The 27600-nt window shown below is 46.5% G+C and overlaps 1 protein-coding gene across 3 annotated transcripts in view; it reads right to left on the reverse strand.

The window, feature by feature from the left end:
* ext2 (exostosin glycosyltransferase 2) overlaps positions 1-27600 on the reverse strand; it is a 231496-nt gene that overhangs the window by 190404 nt on the left and 13492 nt on the right. For all 3 annotated transcript variants that reach the window (XM_068046470.1, XM_068046471.1, XM_068046472.1), the window contains exon 3: positions 24972-25061. In XM_068046470.1, the coding sequence (XP_067902571.1) occupies positions 24972-25061 (90 nt within the window). The remainder of the gene's footprint in view (positions 1-24971; positions 25062-27600) is intronic.

The raw sequence follows: 27600 nt of genomic DNA on the forward strand, positions 1-27600 counted from the left end.
CACACCCCTCCCCCCTCTCACTCCCTCTCCCACTCCCCTCCCACCTCTCCTCCTCTCCCTCCACCCCACCTCTCTCTCCCTCTCCCCTCCCCACCTCTCTCTCTCCCTCTCCCTCCCCACCTCCTCTCCCTCTCTCTCTCTCCCTCTCCCACTCCCTCCTCATCCTCCTCTCCCTCTCCCACTCATCTCCCCCCCACTCTCTCTCCCCTCCCCTCCCCACCTCCCTCTCTCTCCCACTCCCCTCCCACCTCTCTCCCTCTCCACTCCCCTCCCCACCTCTCTCTCCCACTCCACTCCCCTCCCCACCTCTCTCTCCTCTCCCTCTCCCCTCCCTCTCCTCTCCCTCTCCCCTCCCCACCTCTCTCTCCCTCACCACTCCCTCCCCACCTCTCTCCCTCTCCACTCCCCTCCCCACCTCTCTCTCCCTCTCCCACTCCCCTCCCCACCATCTCTCTCCCTCTCCACACCCTTCCCACCTCTCTCTCCCTCCCCCTCCTCTCCCTCTCCCTCCTCTCTCTCCCCTCCACCTCTCCTCCTCCCTCTCCCTCCCACTCCCTCCCCACCTCTCTCTCCTCTCCCACTACCCTCCCCACCTCTCTCTCCCTCTCCCACTCCCCTCCCCACCTCTCTCTCTCCACTCCCCTCCCACCTCTCTCTCTCCCACTCCCCTCCCACCTCTCTCTCCTCTCATCCCCTCCCCACCTCTCTCCTCCCTCTCCCACTCCCCTCCCCACCTCTCTCTCCTCTCCCTCTCCCACTCCCTCCTCTCTCTCCTCTCCCCACCTCTCTCTCTCCTCTCCCTCTCCCCTCCCCTCCCTCTCTCTCCCTCTCCCCTCCCCACTCTCTCTCCCTCTCCACTCCCCTCCCCACCATCTCTCTCCTCTCCCCTCCCCTCCCACCTCTCTCCCCTCTCCCCTCCCCACCTCTCTCTCCCTCTCCCCTCCCCACCTCTCTCTCCCTCTCCCACTCCCCTCCCACCTCTCTCTCCCTCTCCCCTCCCCACCTCTCTCTCCCTCTCCCACTCCCCTCCCACCTCTCTCTCCCTCTCCCTCCCTCTCCCCACCTCTCTCTCCTTCCCTCTCCCCTCCCACCTCTCTCTCCCTCTCCCCTCCCACCTCTCTCTCCCTCTCCCCTCCCACCTCTCTCTCCTCTCCTCCCACCTCTCTCCTCTCCCTCTCCCCTCCCCACCTCTCTCTCCTCTCCCCTCCCCACCTCTCTCTCCCTCTCCCCTCCCCACCTCTCTCTCCTCTCCCTCCCCTCTCTCTCTCCCTCATCCCTCCCCACCTCTCTCTCCCTCTCCCCTCCCCACCTCTCTCTCCTCTCCCCTCCCACCTCTCTCTCCCTCTCCCCTCCCCACCTCTCTCTCCCACTCCCTCTCCCACCTCTCTCTCCCTCTCCACTCCCCTCCCCACCTCTCTCTCCCTCTCTCCCACTCACCTCTCTCCCCTCCCCTCCCACCTCTCTCTCCCTCTCCCACTCCCCTCCCACCTCTCTCTCCCTCTCCCCCTCCCACCTCTCTCCCTCTCCCACTCCCTCCCCACCTCTCTCTCCCTCTCCCACTCCCCTCCCCACCTCTCTCTCCCACTCCACTCTCTCCCTCTCCACTCCCCTCCCACCTCTCTCTCCCTCTCCACTCCCCTCCCCACCTCTCTCCACCCTCTCCCTCCACTCCCCTCCCCACCTCTCTCTCCCTCTCCCACTCCCACTCCCACCTCTCTCTCCCTCTCCACTCCCTCCCCACCTCTCTCTCCCTCTCTCCCACCTCTCTCCCTCCCCACCTCTCTCCTCTCTCCCCTCTCTCCACTCCCACTCCCCTCCCCACCTCTCTCTCCCTCTCCCACTCCCCACCTCTCTCTCCTCTCCCCTCCCCACCTCTCTCTCTCCCTCCCCTCCTCTCTCTCCCTCTCCCTCCCCTCCTCTCTCTCTCTCCCTCTCCACTCCCCTCCCCACCTCTCTCTCCCTCTCCCACTCCCCTCCCCACCTCTCTCTCCTCTCCCTCACTCCCACTCCCCTCCCACCTCTCTCTCCCTCTCCACTCCTCCCTCCACCCTCCACCTCTCTCTCCCTCTCCCACTCCCCTCCCCACCTCTCTCTCCCTCTCCCTCATCCACTCCCCTCCCCACCTCTCTCTCCCTCTCCCACTCCCCTCCCACCTCTCTCTCCTCTCCCACTCCCTCCCCACCCTCTCTCCTCTCCCACTCCCCTCCCCACCTCTCTCTCCCTCTCCACTCCCCTCCCCACCTCTCTCTCCCTCTCCCACTCCCCTCCCCACCTCTCTCTCCCTCTCCACTCCCTCCCCACCTCTCTCTCCCTCTCCCACTCCCCTCCCCACCTCTCTCTCCCTCTCCCACTCCCCTCCCCACCTCTCTCTCCCTCTCTCCCACTCCCTCTCCACCCCACCTCTCTCTCCCTCTCCCACTCCCCTCCCCACCTCTCTCCTCTCCCACTCCCCTCCCACCTCTCTCTCCCTCTCCCACTCCCTCCCACCTCTCTCTCCTCTCCCACTCCCCTCCCCCACCTCTCTCTCCCTCTCTCCACTCCCCTCCCCACCTCTCTCTCCCTCTCCCACTTCCCCTCCCCACCTCTCTCTCCCTCTCCCACTCCCCTCCCCACCTCTCTCTCCCTCTCCTCTCACTCCCCTCCCACCTCTCTCTCCCTCTCCACTCCCCTCCCCACCTCTCTCTCCCTCTCCCTCCCCTCCCCACCTCTCTCTCCTCTCCCACTCCCCTCCCCACCTCTCTCTCCCTCTCCCACTCCCTCCCACCTCTCTCTCTCTCCCCTCCCCACCTCTCTCTCCACTCCCCTCCCACCTCTCTCTCCCTCTCCCACTCCCTCCCCACCTCTCTCTCCTCTCCCACTCCCCTCCCCACCTCTCTCTCCCTCTCCCACTCCCCTCCCCACCTCTCTCTCCCCTCTCCCACTCCCCTCCCCACCTCTCTCTCCCTCTCCCACTCCCCTCCCCACCTCTCTCTCCCTCTCCCACTCCCCTCCCACCTCTCTCTCCCTCTCCCACTCCCCTCCCCACCTCTCTCTCCCTCTCCCACTCCCTCCCCACCTCTCTCTCCCTCTCCACTCCCTCCCCACCTCTCTCTCCTCTCCCACTCCCTCCCCACCTCTCTCCTCTCCCCCCTCCCCACCTCTCTCTCCCTCTCCTCTCCACTCCCCACCTCTCTCTCCCTCCCCTCCCACCTCTCTCTCTCTCCACTCCCCTCCCCACCTCTCTCTCCTCTCCCACTCCCCTCCCCACCTCTCTCCTCTCCCACCCCCCACCTCTCTCCTCTCCCCTCCCCACCCCTCCCCTCCACTCCCCTCCCCTCTCTCTCTCCCTCTCCCACTCCCTCCCACCTCTCTCTCCCTCTCCCACTCCCCTCCCTCTCTCTCTCTCCCACTCCCTCCCACTCTCTCTCCTCTCCCACTCCCTCCTCTCTCTCTCCCTCTCCCACTCCCCTCCTCTCTCTCTCCCTCTCCCACTCCCCTCCCCACCTCTCTCTCCCTCTCCCTCTCCCACTCCCCACCTCTCTCTCCCTCTCCCACTCCCACTCCCCACCTCTCTCTCCCTCTCCCACTCCCCACCTCTCTCTCTCCCTCTCCCACTCCCCTCTCTCTCTCCCTCTCCCACTCCCCTCCTCTCTCTCTCCCTCTCCCACCCCACCTCTCTCTCTCACCACCCCACCTCTCCCTCTCCACCCCACCTCTCTCTCTCCCTCTCCCACTCCCACTCTCTCTCCCTCCCACTCCCCACCTCTCTCTCTCCCTCTCCCACTCCCCACCTCTCTCTCTCCCTCTCCCACTCCCCACCTCTCTCTCACCTCCCACTCCCACCTCTCTCTCTCCCTCTCCCACTCCCACCTCTCTCTCTCCCTCTCCCACTCCCCACCTCTCCTCTCCCCTCCCCCCACTCCCCACCCTCTCTCTCTCTCCCTCTCCCTCCCACTCCCCACCTCTCTCTCTCCCTCTCCCACTCCCCACCTCTCTCTCTCCCTCTCCTCCCACTCCCCACCTCTCTCTCTCCCTCTCCCTCCCACTCCCACCTCTCTCTCCTCTCCCTCTCCCACTCCCCACCTCTCTCTCTCCCTCTCCCACTCCCCACCTCTCTCTCTCCCTCTCCCACTCCCCACCTCTCTCTCTCCCTCTCCCACTCCCCACCTCTCTCTCTCCCTCTCCCACTCCCCACCTCTCTCTCTCCCTCTCCCACTCCCCACCTCTCTCTCTCCCTCTCCCACTCCCCACCTCTCTCTCTCCCTCTCCCACTCCCCACCTCTCTCTCTCCCTCTCCCACTCCCCACCTCTCTCTCTCCCTCTCCCACTCCCCACCTCTCTCTCTCCCTCTCCCACTCCCCACCTCTCTCTCTCCCTCTCCCACTCCCCACCTCTCTCTCTCCTCTCCCACTCCCCACCTCTCTCTCTCCCTCTCCCACTCCCCACCTCTCTCTCTCCCTCTCCCACTCCCCACCTCTCTCTCTCCCTCTCCCACTCCCCACCTCTCTCTCTCCCTCTCCCACTCCCCACCTCTCTCTCTCCTCTCCCACTCCCACCTCTCTCTCCCTCTCCCACTCCCCACCTCTCTCTCTCCCTCTCCACTCCCCACCTCTCTCTCTCCCTCTCCCACTCCCCACCTCTCTCTCTCCCTCTCCCACTCCCCACCTCTCTCTCTCCCTCTCCCACTCCCACCTCTCTCTCTCCCTCTCCCACTCCCCACCTCTCTCTCTCCCTCTCCCACTCCCCACCTCTCTCTCTCCCTCTCCCACTCCCACCTCTCTCTCTCCCTCTCCCACTCCCCACCTCTCTCTCTCCCTCTCCCACTCCCCACCTCTCTCTCTCCCTCTCCCACTCCCCACCTCTCTCTCTCCCTCTCCACTCCCCACCTCTCTCTCTCCCTCTCCCACTCCCCACCTCTCTCTCTCCCTCTCCCACTCCCCACCTCTCTCTCTCCCTCTCCCACTCCCCACCTCTCTCTCTCCCTCTCCCACTCCCCACCTCTCTCTCTCCCTCTCCCACTCCCCACCTCTCTCTCTCTCTCTCCCACTCCCCACCTCTCTCTCTCCCTCTCCCACTCCCCACCTCTCTCTCTCCCTCTCCCACTCCCCACCTCTCTCTCTCCCTCTCCCACTCCCCACCTCTCTCTCTCCCTCTCCCACTCCCCACCTCTCTCTCTCCCTCTCCCACTCCCCACCTCTCTCTCTCCCTCTCCCACTCCCCACCTCTCTCTCTCCCTCTCCCACTCCCCACCTCTCTCTCTCCCTCTCCCACTCCCCACCTCTCTCTCTCCCTCTCCACTCCCCACCTCTCTCTCTCCCTCTCCCACTCCCCACCTCTCTCTCTCCCTCTCCCACTCCCCACCTCTCTCTCTCCCTCTCCCACTCCCCACCTCTCTCTCTCCCTCTCCCACTCCCCACCTCTCTCTCTCCCTCTCCCACTCCCCACCTCTCTCTCTCCCTCTCCCTCTCCACTCCCACCTCTCTCTCTCCCTCTCCCCTCCCACCTCTCTCTCTCCCTCTCCACTCCCCACCTCTCTCTCTCCCTCTCCCACTCCCCACCTCTCTCTCTCCCTCTCCCACTCCCCACCTCTCTCTCTCCCTCTCCCACTCCCCACCTCTCTCTCTCCCTCTCCCACTCCCCACCTCTCTCTCTCCCTCTCCCACTCCCCACCTCTCTCTCTCCCTCTCCACTCCCCACCTCTCTCTCTCCCTCTCCCACTCCCCACCTCTCTCTCTCCCTCTCCCACTCCCCACCTCTCTCTCTCCCTCTCCCACTCCCCACCTCTCTCTCTCCCTCTCCCACTCCCCACCTCTCTCTCTCCCTCTCCACTCCCCACCTCTCTCTCTCCCTCTCCCACTCCCCACCTCTCTCTCTCCCTCTCCCACTCCCCACCTCTCTCTCTCCCTCTCCCACTCCCCACCTCTCTCTCTCCCTCTCCACTCCCCACCTCTCTCTCTCCCTCTCCCACTCCCCACCTCTCTCTCTCCCTCTCCCACTCCCCACCTCTCTCTCTCCCTCTCCCACTCCCCACCTCTCTCTCTCCTCTCCCACTCCCCACCTCTCTCTCCCTCTCCCACTCCCCACCTCTCTCTCTCCCTCTCCCACTCCCCACCTCTCTCTCCCTCTCCCACTCCCCACCTCTCTCTCCCTCTCCCACTCCCCACCTCTCTCTCCTCTCCCACTCCCCACCTCTCTCTCTCCCTCTCCACTCCCCACCTCTCTCTCCCTCTCCCACTCCCCACCTCTCTCTCCCTCTCCCACTCCCCACCTCTCTCTCCTCTCCCCTCCCCACCTCTCTCTCCCTCTCCACTCCCCACCTCTCTCTCCCTCTCCCACTCCCCACCTCTCTCTCCCTCTCCCACTCCCCACCTCTCTCTCCCTCTCCCACTCCCACCTCTCTCCTCTCCACTCCCCACCTCTCTCCCTCTCCCACTCCCCACCTCTCTCTCCCTCTCCCACTCCCCACCTCTCTCTCCCTCTCCCACTCCCCACCTCTCTCTCCCTCTCCCACTCCCCACCTCTCTCTCCCTCTCCCACTCCCCACCTCTCTCTCCCTCTCCCACTCCCCACCTCTCTCTCCCTCTCCCACTCCCCACCTCTCTCTCCACTCCCCACCTCTCTCTCCCTCTCCCACTCCCCACCTCTCTCTCCCTCTCCACTCCACCTCTCTCTCTCCACTCCCCACCTCTCTCTCCCTCTCCCACTCCCCACTCTCTCTCCTCTCCACTCCCCACCTCTCTCCTCTCCCACTCCCACCTCTCTCTCCCACTCCCCACCTCTCTCTCCCACTCCCCACCTCTCTCTCCCACTCCCCACCTCTCTCTCCCACTCCCCACCTCTCTCTCCCACTCCCCACCTCTCTCTCCCACTCCCACTCTCTCTCCACTCCCACCTCTCTCTCTCCCACTCCCCACCTCTCTCTCTCCCACTCCCCACCTCTCTCTCTCCCACTCCCCACCTCTCTCTCTCCCACTCCCCACCTCTCTCTCTCCCACTCCCACCTCTCTCTCCCACTCCCACCTCTCTCTCCCACTCCCCACCTCTCTCTCTCCCACTCCCCACCTCTCTCTCTCCCACTCCCCACCTCTCTCTCCCCACTCCCCACCTCTCTCTCTCCCACTCCCCACCTCTCTCTCTCCCACTCCCCACCTCTCTCTCTCCCACTCCCACCTCTCTCTCCACTCGCCCCGTTCACCGTCCGCTCCCCGTCCTCTGACCTCTCCTGCCACCACTCTTGCGCCCTCTCCCCGTCCCCCCCTCCCGCGCCCTCTCCCCGTCCCCCTCCTGCGCCCTCTCCCCGTCCCCCTCCCGCACCCCGTCCCCACTCAACTCTCCTCCCCTCTCTTGCGCTCTCTCTCTGTCCCCATCCCCCCATCCCTTTATCTCTCTGACAGTTGCAGGGAACGGGAATGTTCAGCAGATAGTTTATCACTTTTTTTAAAATCTGAAAGTCAGTTTCACAGCTGTCAGTTGCTGACATCGGGAACAGCCGCTTCCCAACTTGTCAGATTTGGGGCTTTTTAAATGCCCGCCGGTAAACCCCAAATCTGTCGAAGTTGGCCAGTGGCTGTTACTAATGTCAACAACTGTCAGCTGTGAAACTGAGTTTGTTTTTAAAAAGCCCGGTCTGCAAGATGACAATGAAAAATTTCTCATCTGCAGTTACGGAGCCCTGGCAAGGATGAGGAACGGCCTGGGTACAGTTTACTTCCCCAAGCCAGATGTAAACCTTTGGCGGGCCGGATCCTGGCCCGTGGGACGTATGTTGGACAAGAAGAAAATGAAGAAATATTCAAAAAGGGCAAGAGAAAGGAACCAAGTGAACATGTTTCTCAGAGAACCTGTACAAATGCAAGAGGCCAAATGGCCCAGGTGAAGCAGTGATTTACTTGTACTTCTTTCTATTTAGTATATTGTATTCACTGCTCACAATGCTCTTCTGGGAGCTGGGGAGACCAAATGCAGATTGGGTGACCACTTTGCAGAGGACCTCCGCTTAGTCCGCAAGCATGGCCCCAAGCTTCCGGTAGCTTGTCATTTTAATTCAACACCTTCTCTCTCACCCACATTTCTGCCCTCATCCTGCAGCAGTGTTCCAGGGAACTCAACACAAACTCAAGGAACAGCATCTCATCTTCTGATTAGGCACTTTACAGCCTTCTGGACTCAACATCGACTTCAACAATTTCAGACCATGACCCCATTTTGCTTTTTTTTAAAACCATGTGCCAGTCTTAAATTTGTTTTTCATGTTTTTGCATTTGGACAGAGCTGTTCATTATTCTACCATTAACACTCTCGCTAGACAAATGTCTTTTACGGCAACTATTACCACTCCTTTGCCTTTTGTTCCATGACATCTTCGTCATTTAATTATGCCCTGTATACCCAAGTCTAGGTCATTAATATATATCAAAAACAGCAGTGTTCCTAACACTGACCCCCGGGGAACACCACTCCAGACTGAAAAACAAGCGTTCACAGCTACTCTCTGCTTTCTGTCTGTTAGCCAATGCTGCAACTGTCCCTTTAATCTTTAAATTTGACAAGTCTGTTATGTAGTACTTTGTCAAATGCCTTTTTCAAGTCCATATACACAACATCAACCACACTACCCTCATCAATCCTCTCCATCACTTCAAAGAACTCGATCAAATTAGTCAAACACAATTGTCTTTAACAAATCTGTGCTGACTTTCATTTATTAGCCTATACTTTTCCAAAGTGTCTCGGATTAATGTCTCTGAAAGCTTCTCCAACACAGACATTAGACTGATTGGTTTGTAGTTGCCGGATTTGTCCAAAGGTTATTTTGAACTTGTATAAGACACTAGTTCGGAGTATTGCCTCCAGTTCTGGGCACCGCACTTTCGGAAGGATGTGAAGGCACTGGAGAGAGTACAGAAAAGATTCACGAGAATGGTTCCAGGGATGAGAACTTCAGTTATGAAGACAGATTGTAGGAGTTCAGACTGTTTTCCTTGGGGAAAAGGTGGCTGTAAAGAGATTTGATAGAGGCATTCAAAATCATGAGGGGTCTGGACAGAGTAGTTAGGGAGAAACTGCTTCCACTTGTAAAAGGATTGAGAACGAGAGGGCACAGACTTTTTAAAGTAATTGGTAAAAGAAGCAATAGCGACACAAGGAAAAGCTTTTTCACGCGAGCGGTTAAGGTCTGGAATACACTGCCTGAGTGTGTGGTGGAGGCAGGTTCAATTGAAGCATTCAAAAGGGAATTAGACTGTTACCTGAAAAGGAATAATGTTACAGGAGAAGGTGGGGGAATTGCTCATTCTGTGATTCTGTAATCCTTCCCACCTTCTATCCTTTGGTTCTTCCTCCCCCTCCCCCCTTCCATAAAATCCATCACGTTTCTACCTTCCTTTGGTTCTGAAGAGTTATATCTGACTCGAAATGTCATCTGTTTCTCTCTCCACAGATGCTATCAGACCTGCTGAGTATTTCCAGCACTTTCTATTTTTATTCCAAATGCCTACATCTGTGCTGTAAAATTTACTGATTTTGTGGTTTGAAGCTGAATATATTATTGTGCTCTAAGTGGGAGAAATTAACTTCTTTTGGGAATACAGTAAACCTTTCTAGGTAGATTAAGGTATAAACTAGAATTAGGATACTGAGCTTGTTGGAAAATTGGACTATTTTCTTTCATTTGTATACAATATTATTTGGTATTTATATTATGCAAATATAGTTTACTGTTCATATTTTATGATCATTTCACAATACCAAAATGAGAACATAATTGATTCCAAACTTTTTTTTACAAAAAAGGCTGAATTATGCATTTGTTTCCCACACTTTAAAATGCAGGAATCTGAATTTGATCTGCTCTGCGTGCATAATCCCACAGGCACAAAATCATAGAAATGAAAATGACACATTAACTGTTTAAGCCTCAGGGAAGCTTTTCACATCTAATATTTCATATTGTAAATATTTCAAATTAATAATTTAGTTTGGTCATTCCTAAAAAAAAACACCAATGGGAAATGGTAGAATATAAATTGTGGCAAATGTTTAATCAATACTTTTATTTTTAAGAGCCATAGATAATCAGCAGTTACGGGGTTAACCCAATTCTGGATTTTTAATCTAAGGAACAGCAGTTTGTAAACAAAAAATAAAGCTTCTTCAAAACCTGGATATAAACATCAACTTATCTGCCATGATCCCATGGATGAAAAACCCCTGCTTCACATACAACATTCTTTTGTTGGTGACAAAAATAGGAATAGCAGCAATTGTAGACAGACTGCAGAATTTCTCCTCCCATCTCCTCGTCTCTTGAGAGCACTGACTCATGCAGGGGTATGAAAGCTGGCAACCCCCCCCAGTGACTCGTCTGATTTGTGGTTTTTCTATATTTATGTTTAATTGTGCAGTAATCTTGCGACTCAATGATGTGCTGCCTTTAATAAATAAAATGTAAAACTGAAATTGGTTGCAGGATTTTTTTTTACAATCACAAAGCTCCTGAAGCATTTTAGAACCAATTTGTTTTCCTTTTTAAGAGAATCAAACTACTCTATTACTCAATAGACAAGAAACTGAATTAAATTGCGAGTGCCATCACTTGATCTTTCACCCATTTAATAGGTATTGTGGTTATTACACATTGAAGTTATTCCTTTCATGTTACTCTGTATGACCATCTGAAGATGCACACATATTTATGGAAGAAAATTACTAACAGATGCAGTTGTATAGAAAATGCCTTACAGACATGCTTTTGGTGTATCGATACATATTGAAAAATACCATGACTTTCGTCTAGAGTTAAAATGCTATATACACTATATATTCAATACCAATCTTTGTAATGCTGCTAAATGTGTTGATTTTTTTGATTCTGTTAAAGAGATCATAAAAGAAAATCTTCTCAGCTCCAGAAAAAGGTCGTGCTGACACTGAAAAACGTGTATGGGAGCACATGAGTCCATGGTTTACTACAGTCAAAACATGAGCAGATTGCACTTAGTACGAAATCATGACTTTGGAAAATAAATATTTGGGAACACCTATCACTGTAGTTGGTTGACACAATCAAATGGTCAACTATTCTGCAAGCAAAATTAATAAGAGCACAATTGTATGATTACTTCCTCTTGATTTAGTCACCTTCAATTACATGATGACTGAATGCATGTGCGACAGGAAGAGAGCTGCAGAACTTATGGCCAAAATAGCAGATTTGCCTATGATTGCCAGACCTCAAAATTCATCATCTTGCATTTCAATGTGGGGCAGTGATGAAGTGGTGAAAGATGAAAGGGAAATGCCATGGCTACACATCGAAAAGGATCTGGCACCCCCACGTAAAAACAGAACATTCAATTATTATAAAAGCAAAAGCCAAAGAAGAAAAATTATCATTCTGAACATCTGGTCAAACAGAATTACAGTTCGGATGCACTTCCAATGTTTATATCTTTAAAAGTCAGGACCATTAAGGTTATGAATGTCTAAGTTTGAGGTTTCTTGGTGTCAATTTTGGATTTATCAAGGTTTAGTTCAGGAATGGAACAACTGCCTCTCAAAAACAAATGACTGCATCATTCACTCCCTAGTTAAATCAAACATAGCACAAATGACCTTTAGCTTTCTAGGTATTGTCTTAATATCAAGTATTACATATTCAATCATTTTGTGACAATGATCAGTATTACCATTTTAGGCAAAAGCATTTACCTTTCATACCTTTAAAACATGTGGAGAGAAGGAATTATCTCTACTGCACAGAAAATATAATGATCAGTCCAGATTTTGCTGTGCCAATGCATCTAATGACATGTGCTGTTAGACTACCCTTACATGTTTAAATTATATTTTTTGCATGGCAATTTGCTGAAAGTACGAGCTGATAACATTGCAGTAATTGACACTGAGCATCGAGGACCTGAGTGAATAGGGCAAACAGCTGTGTATCTCCTTAACCGATCAGACTCTAGGACTGTGAAATAAAAGAACGGAGAAGGAACTGTAAATTAGAATGGGTGAATTCAATGCCAAATCAGGCACAAAGAGAAACAGAGACAGAAAGTCTGGATTAAGGGAGACACAAAGAAAAATAATATTTCATTTTTTAAAAATAAGTCTCCAATATGTACTTGAAGGAGACTCCAAACTTGTAATAGTTAATTTTCAGTGCCAGAGAGGCTGATTGGTGGTAACTAACACTTATTCCGCTATTAAAAGGGTACTTAGAAATTACAAGACTTAACTTTCTGTGGCGAGTTTAGTTCATATCTACCACGCAAACACAGCAACCTCACACCGTTCAATGCTTTGCAGCATTGAGGCAGATCGTGAAATGCCGTTTGCGCTCTAATGAAGGAGCGGCACACCTCGGATAGCAACTTTTCAATATTGGCATTTAACTGCGCATATGATCAGATGTTGCTGTACCTTTTGTGCATAAATAATGGAAAGTGCCATTTGCCTCACAGCCATTTTGATAGCAAAATCTGGCCCATAATTTTTCATGTGATTTCTATTTCAAGTCTCTGTTTAGCCTGAAGAATTTGTTCCTCCCTGATGAAAGCGTTTTGAATTCACACCAAGATCACAAGCTGAGTCTGTAACTGAACATTTTTAAAATCCTTTCTCGGCTCTGCCATGATGATTCCTACCACCATTCCCCCGCCCCACTCTCATTTCTCTCCACTCCTTTGAGCAGCACAAGCTTTTCCTTCTAGTAAAATCTAGTTGATAAGAGTTAGAACTATTACAATTAGCCTAAAGCCTTGATCAGCGCAGCACCACCACTCAAGAAGCTCTACCATTCAGAACAAAGCACCCCATTTACCACCTTAAATATTCACTCCCTCCACCAACCCGCACAGCGTCTGTGGTGTGTACCGTCTACAAGATGTATTCCAGCAGCTCGCCAAGGCTTCTTCCACATCTCCCAAACCTGCGACCTCTATCACCTAGAAGGACAAGGGCAGCAGGCACATAGGAACACCACAGCCTCCAAGTTCCCATCCAAGTCCTACACCATCCTGACCTGGAAATAGATCACTGTCCCTTCATCATTGCGGAATAAAAATTGTGGAACTCCCGCCCTAACAGCACTGTGGGAGTACCTTCACCACACAGATTGTAGTAGTTCAAGGAGGCAGCTTACCACCACCTTCTCAAGGACAATTAGAAATGGGCAATAAATTGCCAGCAACATCCACATCCTGTGAATGAATTTTAAAAAATTAATGCAGGTTCATTTCTTGAAAAACATCAAATTCTTTTTTCACGGTCTAGTTGCCAGAAAGCTGCAGCTCAGATCCTGCCAGCTGTCACACACATATTTGCTGAATATTAAATGTCACAATACAGAAAAAGCAAAGATGAACTTAACGTTAGTCATTTGCATGCCAGTGCTTGTAAAACAGTCAAAGATTTTTTTTTTTTTTGAGTGTTTGGGACTTCCATTTTTTTTAAAAACTAGGTCCAAAATGTAATGTAGTAAAAATCAGATAAGTACCTTGCTTGATTTTTGCTTAATAAACAACATTTTAATTGGTTAATGCAGCCTACTGTTGGTACTGGACTATTCTTTCAACCTGTATATCCAATTCATGACTAGTGGAACTCCTCAACTGGTTAGAAAAAAGGTATGGAAGGAAAAGATTGGCTCTAGCAACTGAGGGGCTATTGGTAACACCATAACGTTTTGTGGTTTAACACCTAATTATTGACTGTATATGCATCCAGTGGACATATCACAATACTCAACCTTCTGGAATAACTTCTATTTGCAAGCCCACCCCTTCACATCCCGAAAAGGGCTGTCCTCTCCTGGGATAGAGTTTCAGAGGCATCCATAGTGCTTCAGTATAGAGACTAGCCTTCATTTATGAGCCCAGGCAGTGAGTATTGGCAGGGTGTTCCACTGTGGAGAGGATCACCACAGTCAAGCTGACATCTGTTCTCACCCAGTGCATACACATATTGCCTTCTGAGCATGGGTGTGTGTGTGTGTGTCTCTCTCTCCATGTAATGTCCTTGTTATCAGAGGGTTGCTACTCATGACTCATGCCATATAATCACTTTGGGGCAAGGCGAGGAAGCAGGCCCCAAGAACTACCCCAGCTGGTATGGGGATTGAACCCTCGCTGTTGGCATTATTCTGCATCACACTCTAGCCAGCTAGTCAACTGAGCTAACTGACCCCTTGAGCATGGGTCACTGTATACAAATCAAAAGTAGGGACCCTCTGATTTTCCACCCACACTCCAACCAAATGATATGGAAGCCAATTGCTCAGCTGGTTAAGATCAGCAAAAGTAGAACCGAACCTGCAACTTTCTGATCTATATTTTGAATGCTGTCTTTATCTGGTAGGGCAGCAGTTCTCAATCTTTTTGCTTCCGAGGACTGCCTATCCCCACACCCCAACCCCCAGTGTTATAAAAATTCCACCATCTCTTAGCAACATAAGTATTTCCCTGTATAATAATTAGTTATACAACTACTAAAAATGAACACTATTAACCTTATATATTTCATGCTTGGTAATTTAATGCCTCTGTAACTTGGGAGGGTTTCAAAGATTCATTGGACATTGGATTCTATGACTCTGAGTACTTGTGCTCAATTTACACACTGTGTTTGAGTTATATCCCCCACCACCAAAATTCAAGTAGCTGTCTTCTTCTTTCCTTAATTCTGCAGGGGTTATTGCAGCTTTACCTTTTTTATTCACACCTCCACCTCTACAATGTTCTTCAGCCCTTATGGTTGAAATTGAAGTAAGTTCTGTATCATCGCTCTGTGGGCTTTGTTGTTTTGAAACTGATGGTTGAATTAAAAGTTTATCCATATCTGGTATTTAGCCTGGGCATTTGCAACTTTTCCTGTTTGTAATTTATCTTGTTCCCACTAAAATAGCTCAATTACTCCTTATGTAAAGGGAGAAGATATTACATAACCTAAGAACGTGCTCATTTCTACACTTTCAGTCTATAATAAAGATGCACCAAGTAGGCATGGGCATAAATGCCAGCCTTGCCCATATCCCAAGAATCAAAATGTGTAATAAAATTACCCCATCCATCACTGTAAAGCAAGATACCCTAACCTCAAATGGACAAACACATCATCAGATAACCCACAGGGATGAACAAAGCATCAGATACCCCCAGCCCTTCACAGGAAATGTTGCATGCTCTTCCTGTAGTTGACTGACCTGCTGTTTTCCAGTGTGTGTACTGTTGCCGTATTTTTCTTTTCACATCCCTATAAAGGGGACTTGGTCATATTGTGAACCTGCACCACATTAATCCCCAGTTATACAGAGGTGCCCCATGATGAGTTGCCAGGGCTGACTTCCTGTCTCACAGGTCACTGGAGCGATCACCTGCAGATAACTAAACAGTGACCCCAGTACAGATGGAGTCTGGACAGGGAAAGGCAGAGCCTGTGGCAGAGGATGGATTCGCATGGGAGGGCCAGAATGCAACTTGCCTAGTTAACTGTAACCATCCACCACCCCACCCCCACCTGAGGGGAGGTTGTAGCCTTACTACCTCCAGGTGAGTTGCTAGGCCTATCCACAATAGTGTTGTCTATCCCCAGGTGCATTCTCCACCTCTGTGCACTGTTTTGCAACAAGTTGCCTTTTCAAACATCAAACATGCTGCTGATAGCTTCCAATTGCTGTCCATTTGCCAGTGACCTCATTATACCACGCGCACATTGTACAGTTATGCCAATTTGAGAATGGGTGCTGCTGAAAAGTATTATTTTGCCAACACATTGGCAGACCCCTTGAAACCTTCTCATGGCTCTCTAGTTGAGAACCCCTGCACGAAGGCACTGAACAAGCTAATTCATTTTATTTATTGACTAATTCTACTAGGCACAAAATAAAAACTTAGCCTATCACAATGCACCTTCCAGGACAATGCATGTCCCTTTTGGTACCAATGCCTTTTCAAGTGAAAAACTTTATAAAGTACTAAGCCTTGATGCTGTTGATAAAAAGGAAGCTGTGTAGCCTTTAAATAGGACAATGTGATTCAAATGTTAAAATAGAATGTCTCAGAACAGAGGGGCTAGGCTAGCAGAAAACCTGATATGGTTGAATTACTTGCAATAATGAAAAAATAAAGCTTCTGAGTAAGATAGCAAACATAATAATAGAAAGTGGAAGTATTTTAGAGACAGGCAGGTGGTAAAAGGACAATGCATAAAATAGTTAGCAAACTGTTCTGGGCTAGATTGAATCTAGACCAGATTAGTGGAATAATATTTCCTCTGGAATGACAAATGAAATAAGTTTGGGTAGTCTCAGCACAGTTCCTTAAAGACATATCTACAGCGCAAATTTTCTTCCAAAGGGCGCTCAGTCTTGCTTTGGATAGTAACAGCTAGAATGGGCAATAGAATCCAACCTATGAGAATTAATGCATAAGTACAACAAAAGGTGAAACACCACTCTATGTCCCAAAATCTATTATCATTTACTGATTATTAAAAAAGAAAATCCAACTATGGAATGAAACATTCTACATAGGTTTTATGCACTCGACTTTCCCTTTTCTTTACAGATTCAAAATGTCTCATTGCAAGGGAAGCTTACATTTCTGATGATTTCCAAGCAGATGGCAAATTTGAAATTGTGATTTTGAGAAGTTAAAAAAAATGTTTTGGAAAAAGTAAGCAAAGTATCCACATCATGAATCAGTCGTGCAGAACTGTGTATAATCAACTCCAGAACACAGACTCAGAAGAAAACTAACAGAGGGCATTTGTGTTCCACTTCTGTTTCAAATTCATAGCTGTCGTTGAGCAGTCAGTACCAAGGTATGGGCAATGGGACCCTCTATAGTCTGTGATCAGGGGTTTTAGATATATTTGTTTCAGCAGAATTCAGGTCCACATTGGCAACAAAACCCACTTTACCACTCAGTCTCACTCTTGCTTAGCTTATTTGGCAAGACTACGGAGGGAAGAAAAGAAACTGCAACTAAGCCCTACCCTGGTATATGTAACCTCACAATTTAGATCAGAATTGCAGCTTTCATCAGTTTGTTCGAACTTAATCCAGTGGCAATAATATTTCAAGGCCAAGAAAAATATTGAAACACAAAAAATATTAGCATTTTGTGGCTATCAGTAGAATTAAAAATACTTTGTAGTTAATGAAAAATATGAGGTAACGGAAGTGGAGATTTAGAAAGCAAAACAAAATTGAAGGACTAGGTATAGAAAGATGGAGTGGTTTATGATCAGTTGGCTTTACTCCCTGGAAATACTCTACATTGGCCTAGATTCCACAGATTACATTTCACAAACTAAACCAACCTATCATTCTCTATTACAAAAATTGCAGTATTTTGGAAAAATACAAGGTATTTAATATACTGTAGATTTAAGTAACAGTAACATAAAAAAATACTGTTTTTTTAATGGCACAGTAAAAATGACATGTAATATTTAAACTGAATTTTAAAAGAAACCACATGGAACAGTTTGTGATGACTGAAAGACATTACAATGCATTACCTGTTTGTAGTTTTGAAATACAATACAGATACCGTGGAACATCAAGAAGGCCTTGTTACAAAAATTTCTCTACTAAAATTCAATGCCATACTAACTAAATATTCTGAAGAGGTATACAATGCACGAGATAGGGCCTTTAACGTCTACTATACAGAGAGCATTATTGCAGTCACTTTGCCGTTCCAGTTGGATGTAAAGGTCCATGGAACTGTTTGAAAAAAGCAGGGAAGTTCTCCCTGTATCCCTCAATCAACATTGCTAAAACATTCTGATCTTTTATCTTACTGCAGCTTCAGAGATCAGATTTCTAACAATCCGCTCAACAATTCAAAAAAGTAACTCAAATTTCTAAATAAATACATAAGTTCTAAATAGAAAACTCAAATTGTTATGGAAATTTAAACAATCTCAAGTAACACATTTGAAAGATTACTATCCAACCTCACTTGTTATAAAAAACATGCATTTCTCTAGCACCTTTCATGAGCACAGAACATCTCAAAGTGTTTTACAGCCAATTAAGTACTTTTGAAGTGTTGACTCCTGGGTGTTATTTCTTCTTCCACGAGAATATGCACAGTTCCATCAGTTACAATGAAGCAACACCAGGCACTTTCAAGATAAGCAGAGTAAAGCAGGGTTGCGACCTGGTGCCAACTCTCTTTGGCATATTTTTCTCTATGCTGCTATTGTACACTTTCAGAGACTCAAATGAGGGCGTCTACCTGCATGTCAGAGCTGACAGCAAGCTGTTCAACTTGGCAAGACTGCGCGCCAAGACCAAAGTGCGTAAAGTCCTAGCCCATGAGTTGCTGTTTGCTGATGACGCTGTGCTGGCATCCCATACTGAAGTCCACTTGCAACAGCTTGTAGATAGGTTCTACCAGGCCTGTAAGGAGCTTGGACTGACGATCAGCATCAGGCAGACCAAAGATATGGGCCAAGACATAGAAACTCCATCTTCCATCAACAGCGGTAACCTCACTCTGGAGGTCGTCAACAGCTTCACATACCTTGGATCAACAATCACCAGCAACCTGCCCTTTGTTGCAGAAATCAGCACCAGGATTGCAGCTGTCATGTCAAAGTTGAGAAGGTGCATGCGGACTAACAGCAAACTAACCGATAATACAAAGCTCTACATGTACGAGGCTTGTGTTCTCAGCACCTCCTTTATAGTGGCGAAGCATGGACAACTTGCACAGACCAAGAAAAACAGCTGAACAGCTTCCACGTCTGCTGCCTCAGACGAACATTGGTCATCAATACTGAACAAATTGTTGGAGCTGAGGGCTGACAAGTCCCCGGGTTCTGACGGACACCCTCTTAGGGTCTTAAAAGAAGTAGCTAGTGAGATAGTTGATTGGTTAGCTTAATTTTCCAAAATTCCCTAGATTTGGGGAAGGTTCCATTAGATTGGAAAATGGCCAATGTAACTCCTTTATTCAAAAAGGGAGGGAGATAGAAAGCAGGAAACTTAATATCTGTTAGAAGCTATTATTAAAGACGTTATAGCAGGACACTTCGAAAAATTGAAGGTAATCAGGCAGAGTCAACATGGTCTTGTGAAAGGGAAATCATGTTTAACAAATTTATTGGAGTTCTTTGAAGAAGTAACATGCTATGGATAAAGGGGAACCAATGGATGCACTGTACTTTGATTTCCAGAAGGCATGTGATAAGGTGATTGCAGAAAATATAAGCTCATGGTATGGGCGGGGGGGGGGGGGGGGGGGGGGGGTAACATATTGGCATGGACAGAAGATTGGCTAGCTAAGAGGAAATAGAGAGTAGGCATAAATGGGTCATTTTCTGGTTGGCAAGATGTAACGAGTGGTGTGCCAGAGGGAGCAGTGCTGAGGCCTCAACATTTTATATAAATTACTTGGATTAAGGGACCGAAGGTATGGTTGCTAAATTTGCTGATGACACAAAGATAGGTGGGAAAGTTAGTTGTGAAGAGGGCATAAGGAGGCTACAAAGGGATATAGATAGGTTAAGTAAGTGGACAAAGATCTGGCAAACGGAGTATAACGTGGGAAAATGTGAAATTGTCCATTTTGACAGGAAGAATAAAAAGTAGCATATTATCTAAATGGTGAGAGATTGCAGAGGGATCTGGATGTCCTAGTGCATAAATCACTAAAGGTTAGTGTGCAGGTACAGCAAGTAATTAGGAAAGCTAATAGAATGCTATGGTTTATTGCGAGGGGAATTGAATACAAAAAGGGAGGTTACGCTTCCGTGATACAGGCATTGGTGAGACCACATCTAGAGAACTGTGTACAATATTGGTCTCCTTATTTAAGGAAGGATGTAAATGCACTGGAAGCAGTTCAGAGAAGGTTGACTAGACTAAAACCTGGAATGGGTGGGTTTGTCTTATGATAAAAGGTTAGACATGCTCGACTTGTATCTGCTGGAGTTTAGAAGAGTAAGAGGCAACTTGATTGAAACATATAAGATTCTGGGCGGTCTTGACAGGGTGGATGTGGAAAGGATGTTTCCTCTTGTGGGGGAATCTAGAACTAGGGGTTCACTGTTTAAAAATAAGGGGTCGCCCATTTAAGACAGAGATGAGGAGAAATCTTCTCTCTCAGAGGGTCCTGAGTCTTTGGAACTCTCTTCCTCAAAGGGCAGTGGAAGCAGAGTCTTTGTATATTTTAAAGGCAGAGGTAGATAAGATGCTTGATAAGCAAGGAGGTGAAAGGTTATTGGGAGTAGGTGGGAATGTGGAGTTGAGGTTACAATCAGATCAGCCATGATCTTGTTGAATGGCAGAGGAGGCTTGAGGGGCTGAGTGGTCAACTCCTGTTCCTAATTCATATGTTCGTACCTCCTGGCAGGACAGGGTGCTGAATACAGAAGTACACCAGTGTGCAGGGTTCCCCAGCATATTTACCCTCTTGAGCCAGCAGCAACGCCGGTGGCTGGGACATGTGAGCCGAATGGATGATGGCTGTACCCCAAAGACATGCTCTATGGTGGGCTTGCTATCGGCATAAGACCAACAGGACGCCCACGTCTGCGGTACAAGGGCGAGACCTCAGGTTGACCGAGATCGGAGTTGCCCGGAGACAAGCAATCAGGAAGGGCATGAAAAAAGCAGAGGACAAAGGAAACAACCAAATGGCAGAAAAGAGCGCCTGGCGGAAGGGAAAAGAAAATCAATCGACCTCGGGCCAATACCATTCATCTGTGCCAACTGTGGAATGGATTACCACTCATGAGTCGGCCTCTACAGCCACAACAGACGCTGTTCAATTCAGAGGCAATATACACCCTTGGTGCAATACATCGTCTCCCGAGAAGAATGGATGCCATCACTCACTGTTGTAATGCTGGAAACACGGCAGTCAATTTGCATTCAGCAAGATCCCACAAACAGCAATGTGACAATGATCAGATAATCTGTTTTTTGCAATGCACATTGAGGGATAAATATTAGACAGGACACTATAGATAACTCCCCTGCTCTTTTTTCAAATAGTGCCACAGGTTCTTTCACATCCACCTGAGAACGCAGACAGGGCCTCAGTTTAACATCTCATCCAAAAGTCAGCACATTCAACAGTGCAGCACTCTCTCACTACATCTCTCAAGTGTCAGCCTTGATTTTTGTGGTCATATACTGGCGTGGGACTTGAATCCAGAACCTTGTGACTCAGAGGCAAGAGTGCTACCAACTGAGTCACAAAAAGATTGCTTTAATTTACAATTGAACGCACATTACCCACATTACAATTGATATATTGCCAGTTATCCACTAGAAATTTCATGATTTCTTGGTCAATAAAATAACATTATGCTTATTTGCTATTTCTACTGTGCAATTAACCACACATGTAAACTACCAAATATTAGGGACTTCCAATTTCTATTAATCAGCAGGAGCAATCCTTTCATTAGGGTGTATAATGGACCTGCATATAAATAAGACACAATTTATAAGCTACTTCTGGTATAGTAAATTTTGGAATGTGAACTGTAAAACTAGATGCACAATCTCAAATATGGAAAGCAAAAATTCCACAGAAAAAAGTTCTATATCCAGAATACTAGTAGAAATTCAGCAGTGGATGCCTGGTGAGATACATCAAGTCATCAATATTGCTGGAACAGACTCTTAGACTCTTCTTTAACCTACTGACCAGGGAGGGATTCTGTCCTTCATGTCCTGGCCAATATTAAACCCTGAACCAACATTATTAAAACAGACTTTCTGCTCATTATCACCTTACTGTTTGCAGGACCTTGCAGGCTGCAAAATGGTTACTGTGTTTCTTACATTATAACAATAACTACACTTCAAAAGTACTTCATTGAAGGTAAAGCACTTTGGGACACCCTGAAGTGCTATATAAATCCAAGTGTTTCTTGCTTTAAAGGAGTAACCAGGCTGCTGATTTACTTGGTATGAAGAACCAAGTTAGTTACATGAACTTAATTCGAGAGGAGGAAGGTTAATTAAGGTAAAACTGGCATGCATGTGCACCTGAACCAGTATTTCTCACCCATGCTAAAAAAATGAAAGTATGGACTATATTGTGCAGACAAAAAAACATACACAAGTCAATGCATATCCTGATACCTGTAGTCCACTTATAATGGTCTCTTTTAATAACACTTGTTAGAATCATTAGTCAGTCTGTTTTACACACCGTCTCATCTGCTCCTTAACCGACCAGCTCACTAAAAATCTATGCTGGAATAAGTTTTGTTTGACACATATCTGCCGTATTTTATCTATGGAATAAACAATGCAAATGTTTCTTCGGTTAATCCAGAGTCCAACAGGCATTTTTAGGTGCAAATCAGCAGTATTTATTAAAAGTCTAATAGAAGAACCTTACACAAACTTGAAGAACAAATACACTGATTAACAAGTGTTAAGAGAAAAAACAGAGATGAGAAAAGTAAAAAAAACTGGCAAAAAGAAATAGTTATAAAATCTAGATTTCTCTTGTAATCACACACATGAACCAATGTCTGGATGTAAATGCTTCTAGTTTAACTTTTAAATACATATTGGTTATGGACCAATGAGCAAAGAAAGAGGAAGGGGTAGTCTTATACTTGCACAAGAGGTCAAAAATAAATACGTCTTTGGAATCTGCTTATAATTACACTGATGTTGCAAAGGATTGCATATTACTCCACTTCTGTGAATATTATTCTGCGCCTCATCAAACACCAACACACTCTTAAAATAACCTGAAAAGCAGTAACTATTTTTAAGTTGCATTAACTGTACTATAAAGATAACAGAGAGCAAAATAAAGTCTGCGATCTAATATGAGAAATCAGATGGTAAGTTTAACAAGCTTTGCTTGTGACCTCTGTCATCCAAATCCCTCAGTCATGTATCTGTAACTCATTACTAGGTACCCATTATTTTCCCACTGTAGTCATACAAAAGGTATTTCTTATACCATTATTGTAGAATATTTGCACTATTGCTTAGTTAAGATTTCTAAGCTGTAGTTTGCTGCCCTCTTGTGGATTACAGCAAAATTACCCAAACACCAAAAAACTGTTCAAAATAATAGCTCAGATCTTGTGGTCAACACCAAACAAATGGCGTTCGCAGTTCATTATGCTTACAGCTGCCCACAGACTGCGTGGGTTTTTGTGCGGCAACTTATGGTCATCGGGAGTCTACTGCAGCATGGCACCCTCTACAGGGAATCTAAGGCCTGTGCGATCAGGGCAAGCAACAACAGGTCTTGCAATCAATCGGATTGAAGAATCCTTACTGAGGCATGATTAGTCTAAACCAGGTATTGTAACTTAGAATATTTAATTCAATGTAAAATCATGTACAGCAAATGAAACAGAGAGGGAAATAAAGCCGCGATCAAAGAGAGAGATAAAAGAAAGAGAAAGAAAAAGTAAATTATTTTAAAATTTTTCTAAAATCTCCAACAATTCAGAACTGACGGAATGAGACTCTGCACTTGTAGAAGTAATTTTTTAATGCCAGAGGGGTTGCTTGGCAGCAATTAATACTTATCAATACTAATTACTGTTAACAATTCACTTACACTTGAATGGGAAAGCACTAACTTTTGCTGGGGAGTTTAAGTGGGTATCTAGTGGGTGAGTACCACAATTCCATGATGTTAATGTAATTGAATGCAGAGCCTCTTGGTGGAGCTTGGGGAGGAGCAGGGAAAATAAAACAACAACTTCCTGATTACTATGTTTAACTGCGCATGTGTGGGCACCAGAAGTTGCTGTCTGATTTACTCCTTAATAAGCGTGAGCGCTGACAGCCTCACACTTATTCCTACCACAAAATTCGGGTCAAAATGTTTAAAAGAGTCAAGGGCAACACAAAAACCAACTTAACTTTTTAAGAAGTCAGTTTAAATGTCTAACTACACTGCAGTCTCCCCAAAATGCTTATCTATCTTATAAAATGATCAAACACTGTTGAATCACTTTCATGTAGAGTTCATAAAGCTGCTTTGATTCGATAACATTATTGCTATTAAAAAAAGGGTGCTGCAACTAAACATGGAACCATTGGTGGTAAAACTTTAACAATCTCTTTACATTACATTTCAAAGTTACACCCTCCTTCCAAAAGAATAAAAATGGCAGCTGCACAATCAATTTAAGGTTTACACAGTTTAAAAAGTGCGTTATAACATTTTAGTGCACGCTATTGGCTGCAGAAAGTTGAAACAGCCTTACCATCTAAACCAGAGGCCACAGGTTGGAAGCACTGATGGGTTTGAAATTGTGCCACTAGCTATATGCCAAAATACACTAAAAACTAATATCTGCAAGAGGAACAAGGATAATTTAATCTGATGAAATACAAAAACATACCTCAGTAAAAATTTTAATACATGAAAAAGGTTAGCAGAGTTTGACAACGCATTGAACATTTATAGTAATTATGCATTTTTATGGTGTGAAGAGGTTTTAAAACCCAATAGATAATCCTTAACAGTGTCAAATTACACACATGGTTGGGTTAGATGCTAGCATTATAGTATGCATCACCAAGACTCATCACCTCTACATGAGGTACCTGATCAGCCAGACTCTCAGTTTCTACCGAAGCATTTTAAATTATATCTAGCACAAAGCAATTCTCAATTCACTTTCTGCACACACAGGCAACAAGTTCATAAATTTCAGACGTTAATCCAGTAATCCAGCATTCATTAATTGAAAAGGTTGGCTTGTAGTACAGCAATGCTTGCTGAATCAGATGAGGGTAAACTGGAGTAACTCCATGGATTTGCCTCATACAGATGGGAGTTTCACTAGCCCGCCCTGCAGACCAATACAAAGTTAACTATTCTACAATAAAAATGTTACCTACCCTGCCCACGAACAAGTGACACTTTTGCCTCTTTAACAAACAGCCGGTCTGATTTGCTTAGCACAGAGATTAACAGGAGTACTCGGAGGAGGGGAAGCAATTTTTGGATGTAGGACTTCAAAATTACCTGTCACGTGGAACATCGAGTGCAGTATTATAATCAGGAGGACCTCCTGGAAGCATATTAAACAGCAAGTGGTTTGTCCCTCTATCCCATCTAAAAATGGTAAAGACATATACCTTTTAGAATACAAACTGTACAATGTTTTAAGACAGTCAAGTTTAACAGAAAAAACGTAAACTATTTGCACAACTATACTTTTTAAAGCTTTTTTAAGACAAATAAATATGTTCAAAAAGGGCAGCAAGATGGCTGAGATACTCGAGCATTGGAGGTTTATGACATTGCGAATAATCTCAGCTATGCAGTTGTCAGGAAATGACCACCTAACTGGACAGATATTCCCTCACTGGAACAGAATCATCCAGTAACTATTTCACACAATTTCAACCAAATACCTTCAATGCAACACTGGTTGAGGTCTTATCTACTACCTCTTGTGTGAATGGTAACCAATTTGGGAAGTTCACATCTCGAAAGTTTGGGATTCAAAACTGGGATTGTGATTCCACAATAGTATCACAAAATACTAAAGGAGTAATTTGTCTATAGAACACTGGGTTAGATGTGTTTCCAGTCCATAAAGTAGAATTTGTTTGAAGAAAGGAACACTCATCCACTTGATGCTTAGTGACGTTTTGTCCCGGGTGCTGCAGGAACCACATAGCAGAAGCCAGAGCAGGAAAATTGCACATGCACAGTTATCTAGGTTAGAATTGCCCCCTTTGCTTCAGTCTGCTGCACCTTTCCAGTTGTTAACAAATCCATATGGCAGCAGTACACCATTTAAACTGGCCTGTAAGTGCAGCTGAATCAGTCATCCCGCAGGCAGCCATAATATCATGCACTCTATTGTGCTAGAAGAACTGCCAAATCATACAACCGCATCAACAGGCATGAAATCAGTTTGTTTAAAAGTGAATTAGTCTATTAGTTGCTTGCACTTCTTGGATTTGTGCAAGTCTAGATTATAGGTTTTCAAACCAGACTCCATAATGAGATCACAAGTGGTCCAGTGTCTCAAGATTTCTGTATTTTACATATTTCCTGTACTTCTTGACTTATTACAACTTCATTTCTGTTGCTGTATGCTTTCTGCAATGATATGCATCAGAATAGTTGACCAATGTCTTTCTGAAGTTAAGATGGGGTGTATCAATATGGGAGTGGGGTGGGTACAGGCTAGCACAAGGCAAAGCCGTGTTCAACATTTTCAGGAGGGTGTCAATACAAGCAGAGAAAAGTTCTATCTTCAGAAGGGTTTCAATACATGCAGGGATTCTCTAAGTAAGGTTTTTACAACCAAGGGAAAGAAGTTAATGTAAAATTTTGCTATAGATTAAAGGGTAGCATCTTATCTTTGAAAATATAAAGTACATCATAGACATTTCTTTCAGCAAAAGATTACTTTAATCAATTTATGATAAGGGAGTAAAGGGAGAACACTTACAGAAAAATTCATCTGCATTGTACATATATTTTCAAGTTATAGGAAAAACATTGTGAAATATGGGATTTATGAAAAATGAAGATGTTTCATTCCAAACTTGCCATTAAGGAGGTTAGGACAGCAGTCAGCATAGTTGATCTTTTGGGAGGACGTTAAAATAAGGTTAAGGAGAAGTGCATCCGAGATGCGCTGGCTATAATTTGATAGATAAGACTGAAATCAAGTGAGGGCAATCCCATGGGGCTGACCCATGGAGCAGAAGTGCTGGGGTGTTGCCATAGGCCACCATGTCAAAGGCTGCAGAGACACAAGAAGGCTGAAAAAGGATAATGCGCCATAGCCACTGATGTTGTCATCTGCGACTTTCTTTAGAGCAGTTTTGCTGCAAGTCCAAACATCGCCTCTGGTCTTTCTTTATCTCGCGGTATTCTGGGCCTAATCATCCCCTCTGATCTCAAATGAAAGTATCGTGTCCTCTCCTCTTGCTGAACAGGAAAAAGAGTGAACCATTAAGCCCCGCAAGCTTGTTCTGCCATTCAATTAGACCATGGCTGATCTGTACCTCAACTCTGTTATTCCCTTGTTCAAGAAAGAGAATAGGGATAACCCTGGGAATTATAGACCAGTCAGTCTTACGTCGGTAGTGGGCAAATTATTGGAGAGGATTCTGAGACAGGATTTATGATTATTTGGAAAAGCATGGTTTGATTAGAGACAGTCAGCATGGCTTTGTGAGGGGCAGGTCATGCCTCACAAGCATTACTGAATTCTTTGAAGATGTGACAAAACACATTGATGAAGGAAGAGCAGTGGATGTGGTGTATATGGATTTTAGCAAGGCGTTTGATAAGGTTCCCCATGGTAGGCTCATTCAGAAAGTAAGGAGGCATGGGATTCAGGGAAAGTTGGCTGTCTGGATACAAAATTGGCTGGCCCATAGAAGACAGAGGATGGCAGATGGAAAGTATTCAGCCTGGAGCTTGGTGACCAGTGGTGTTCTGCAGGGATCTGTTCTGGGACCTCTGCTCTTTGTGATTTTTATAAATGACTTGAATGAGGAAGTGGAAGGCTGGGTTAGCAAGTTAGCCGATGACACGAAGATTGCTGGAGTTGTGGATAGTGTGGAAGGCTGTTGTAGGTTGCAACGGGACATTGACAGGATGCAGAGCTGGGCTGAGAAGTGGC

The sequence above is a fragment of the Heterodontus francisci genome, chromosome 14 (assembly GCF_036365525.1).
Source record: "Heterodontus francisci isolate sHetFra1 chromosome 14, sHetFra1.hap1, whole genome shotgun sequence".
Classification (NCBI taxonomy): Eukaryota; Metazoa; Chordata; class Chondrichthyes; order Heterodontiformes; family Heterodontidae; genus Heterodontus; species Heterodontus francisci.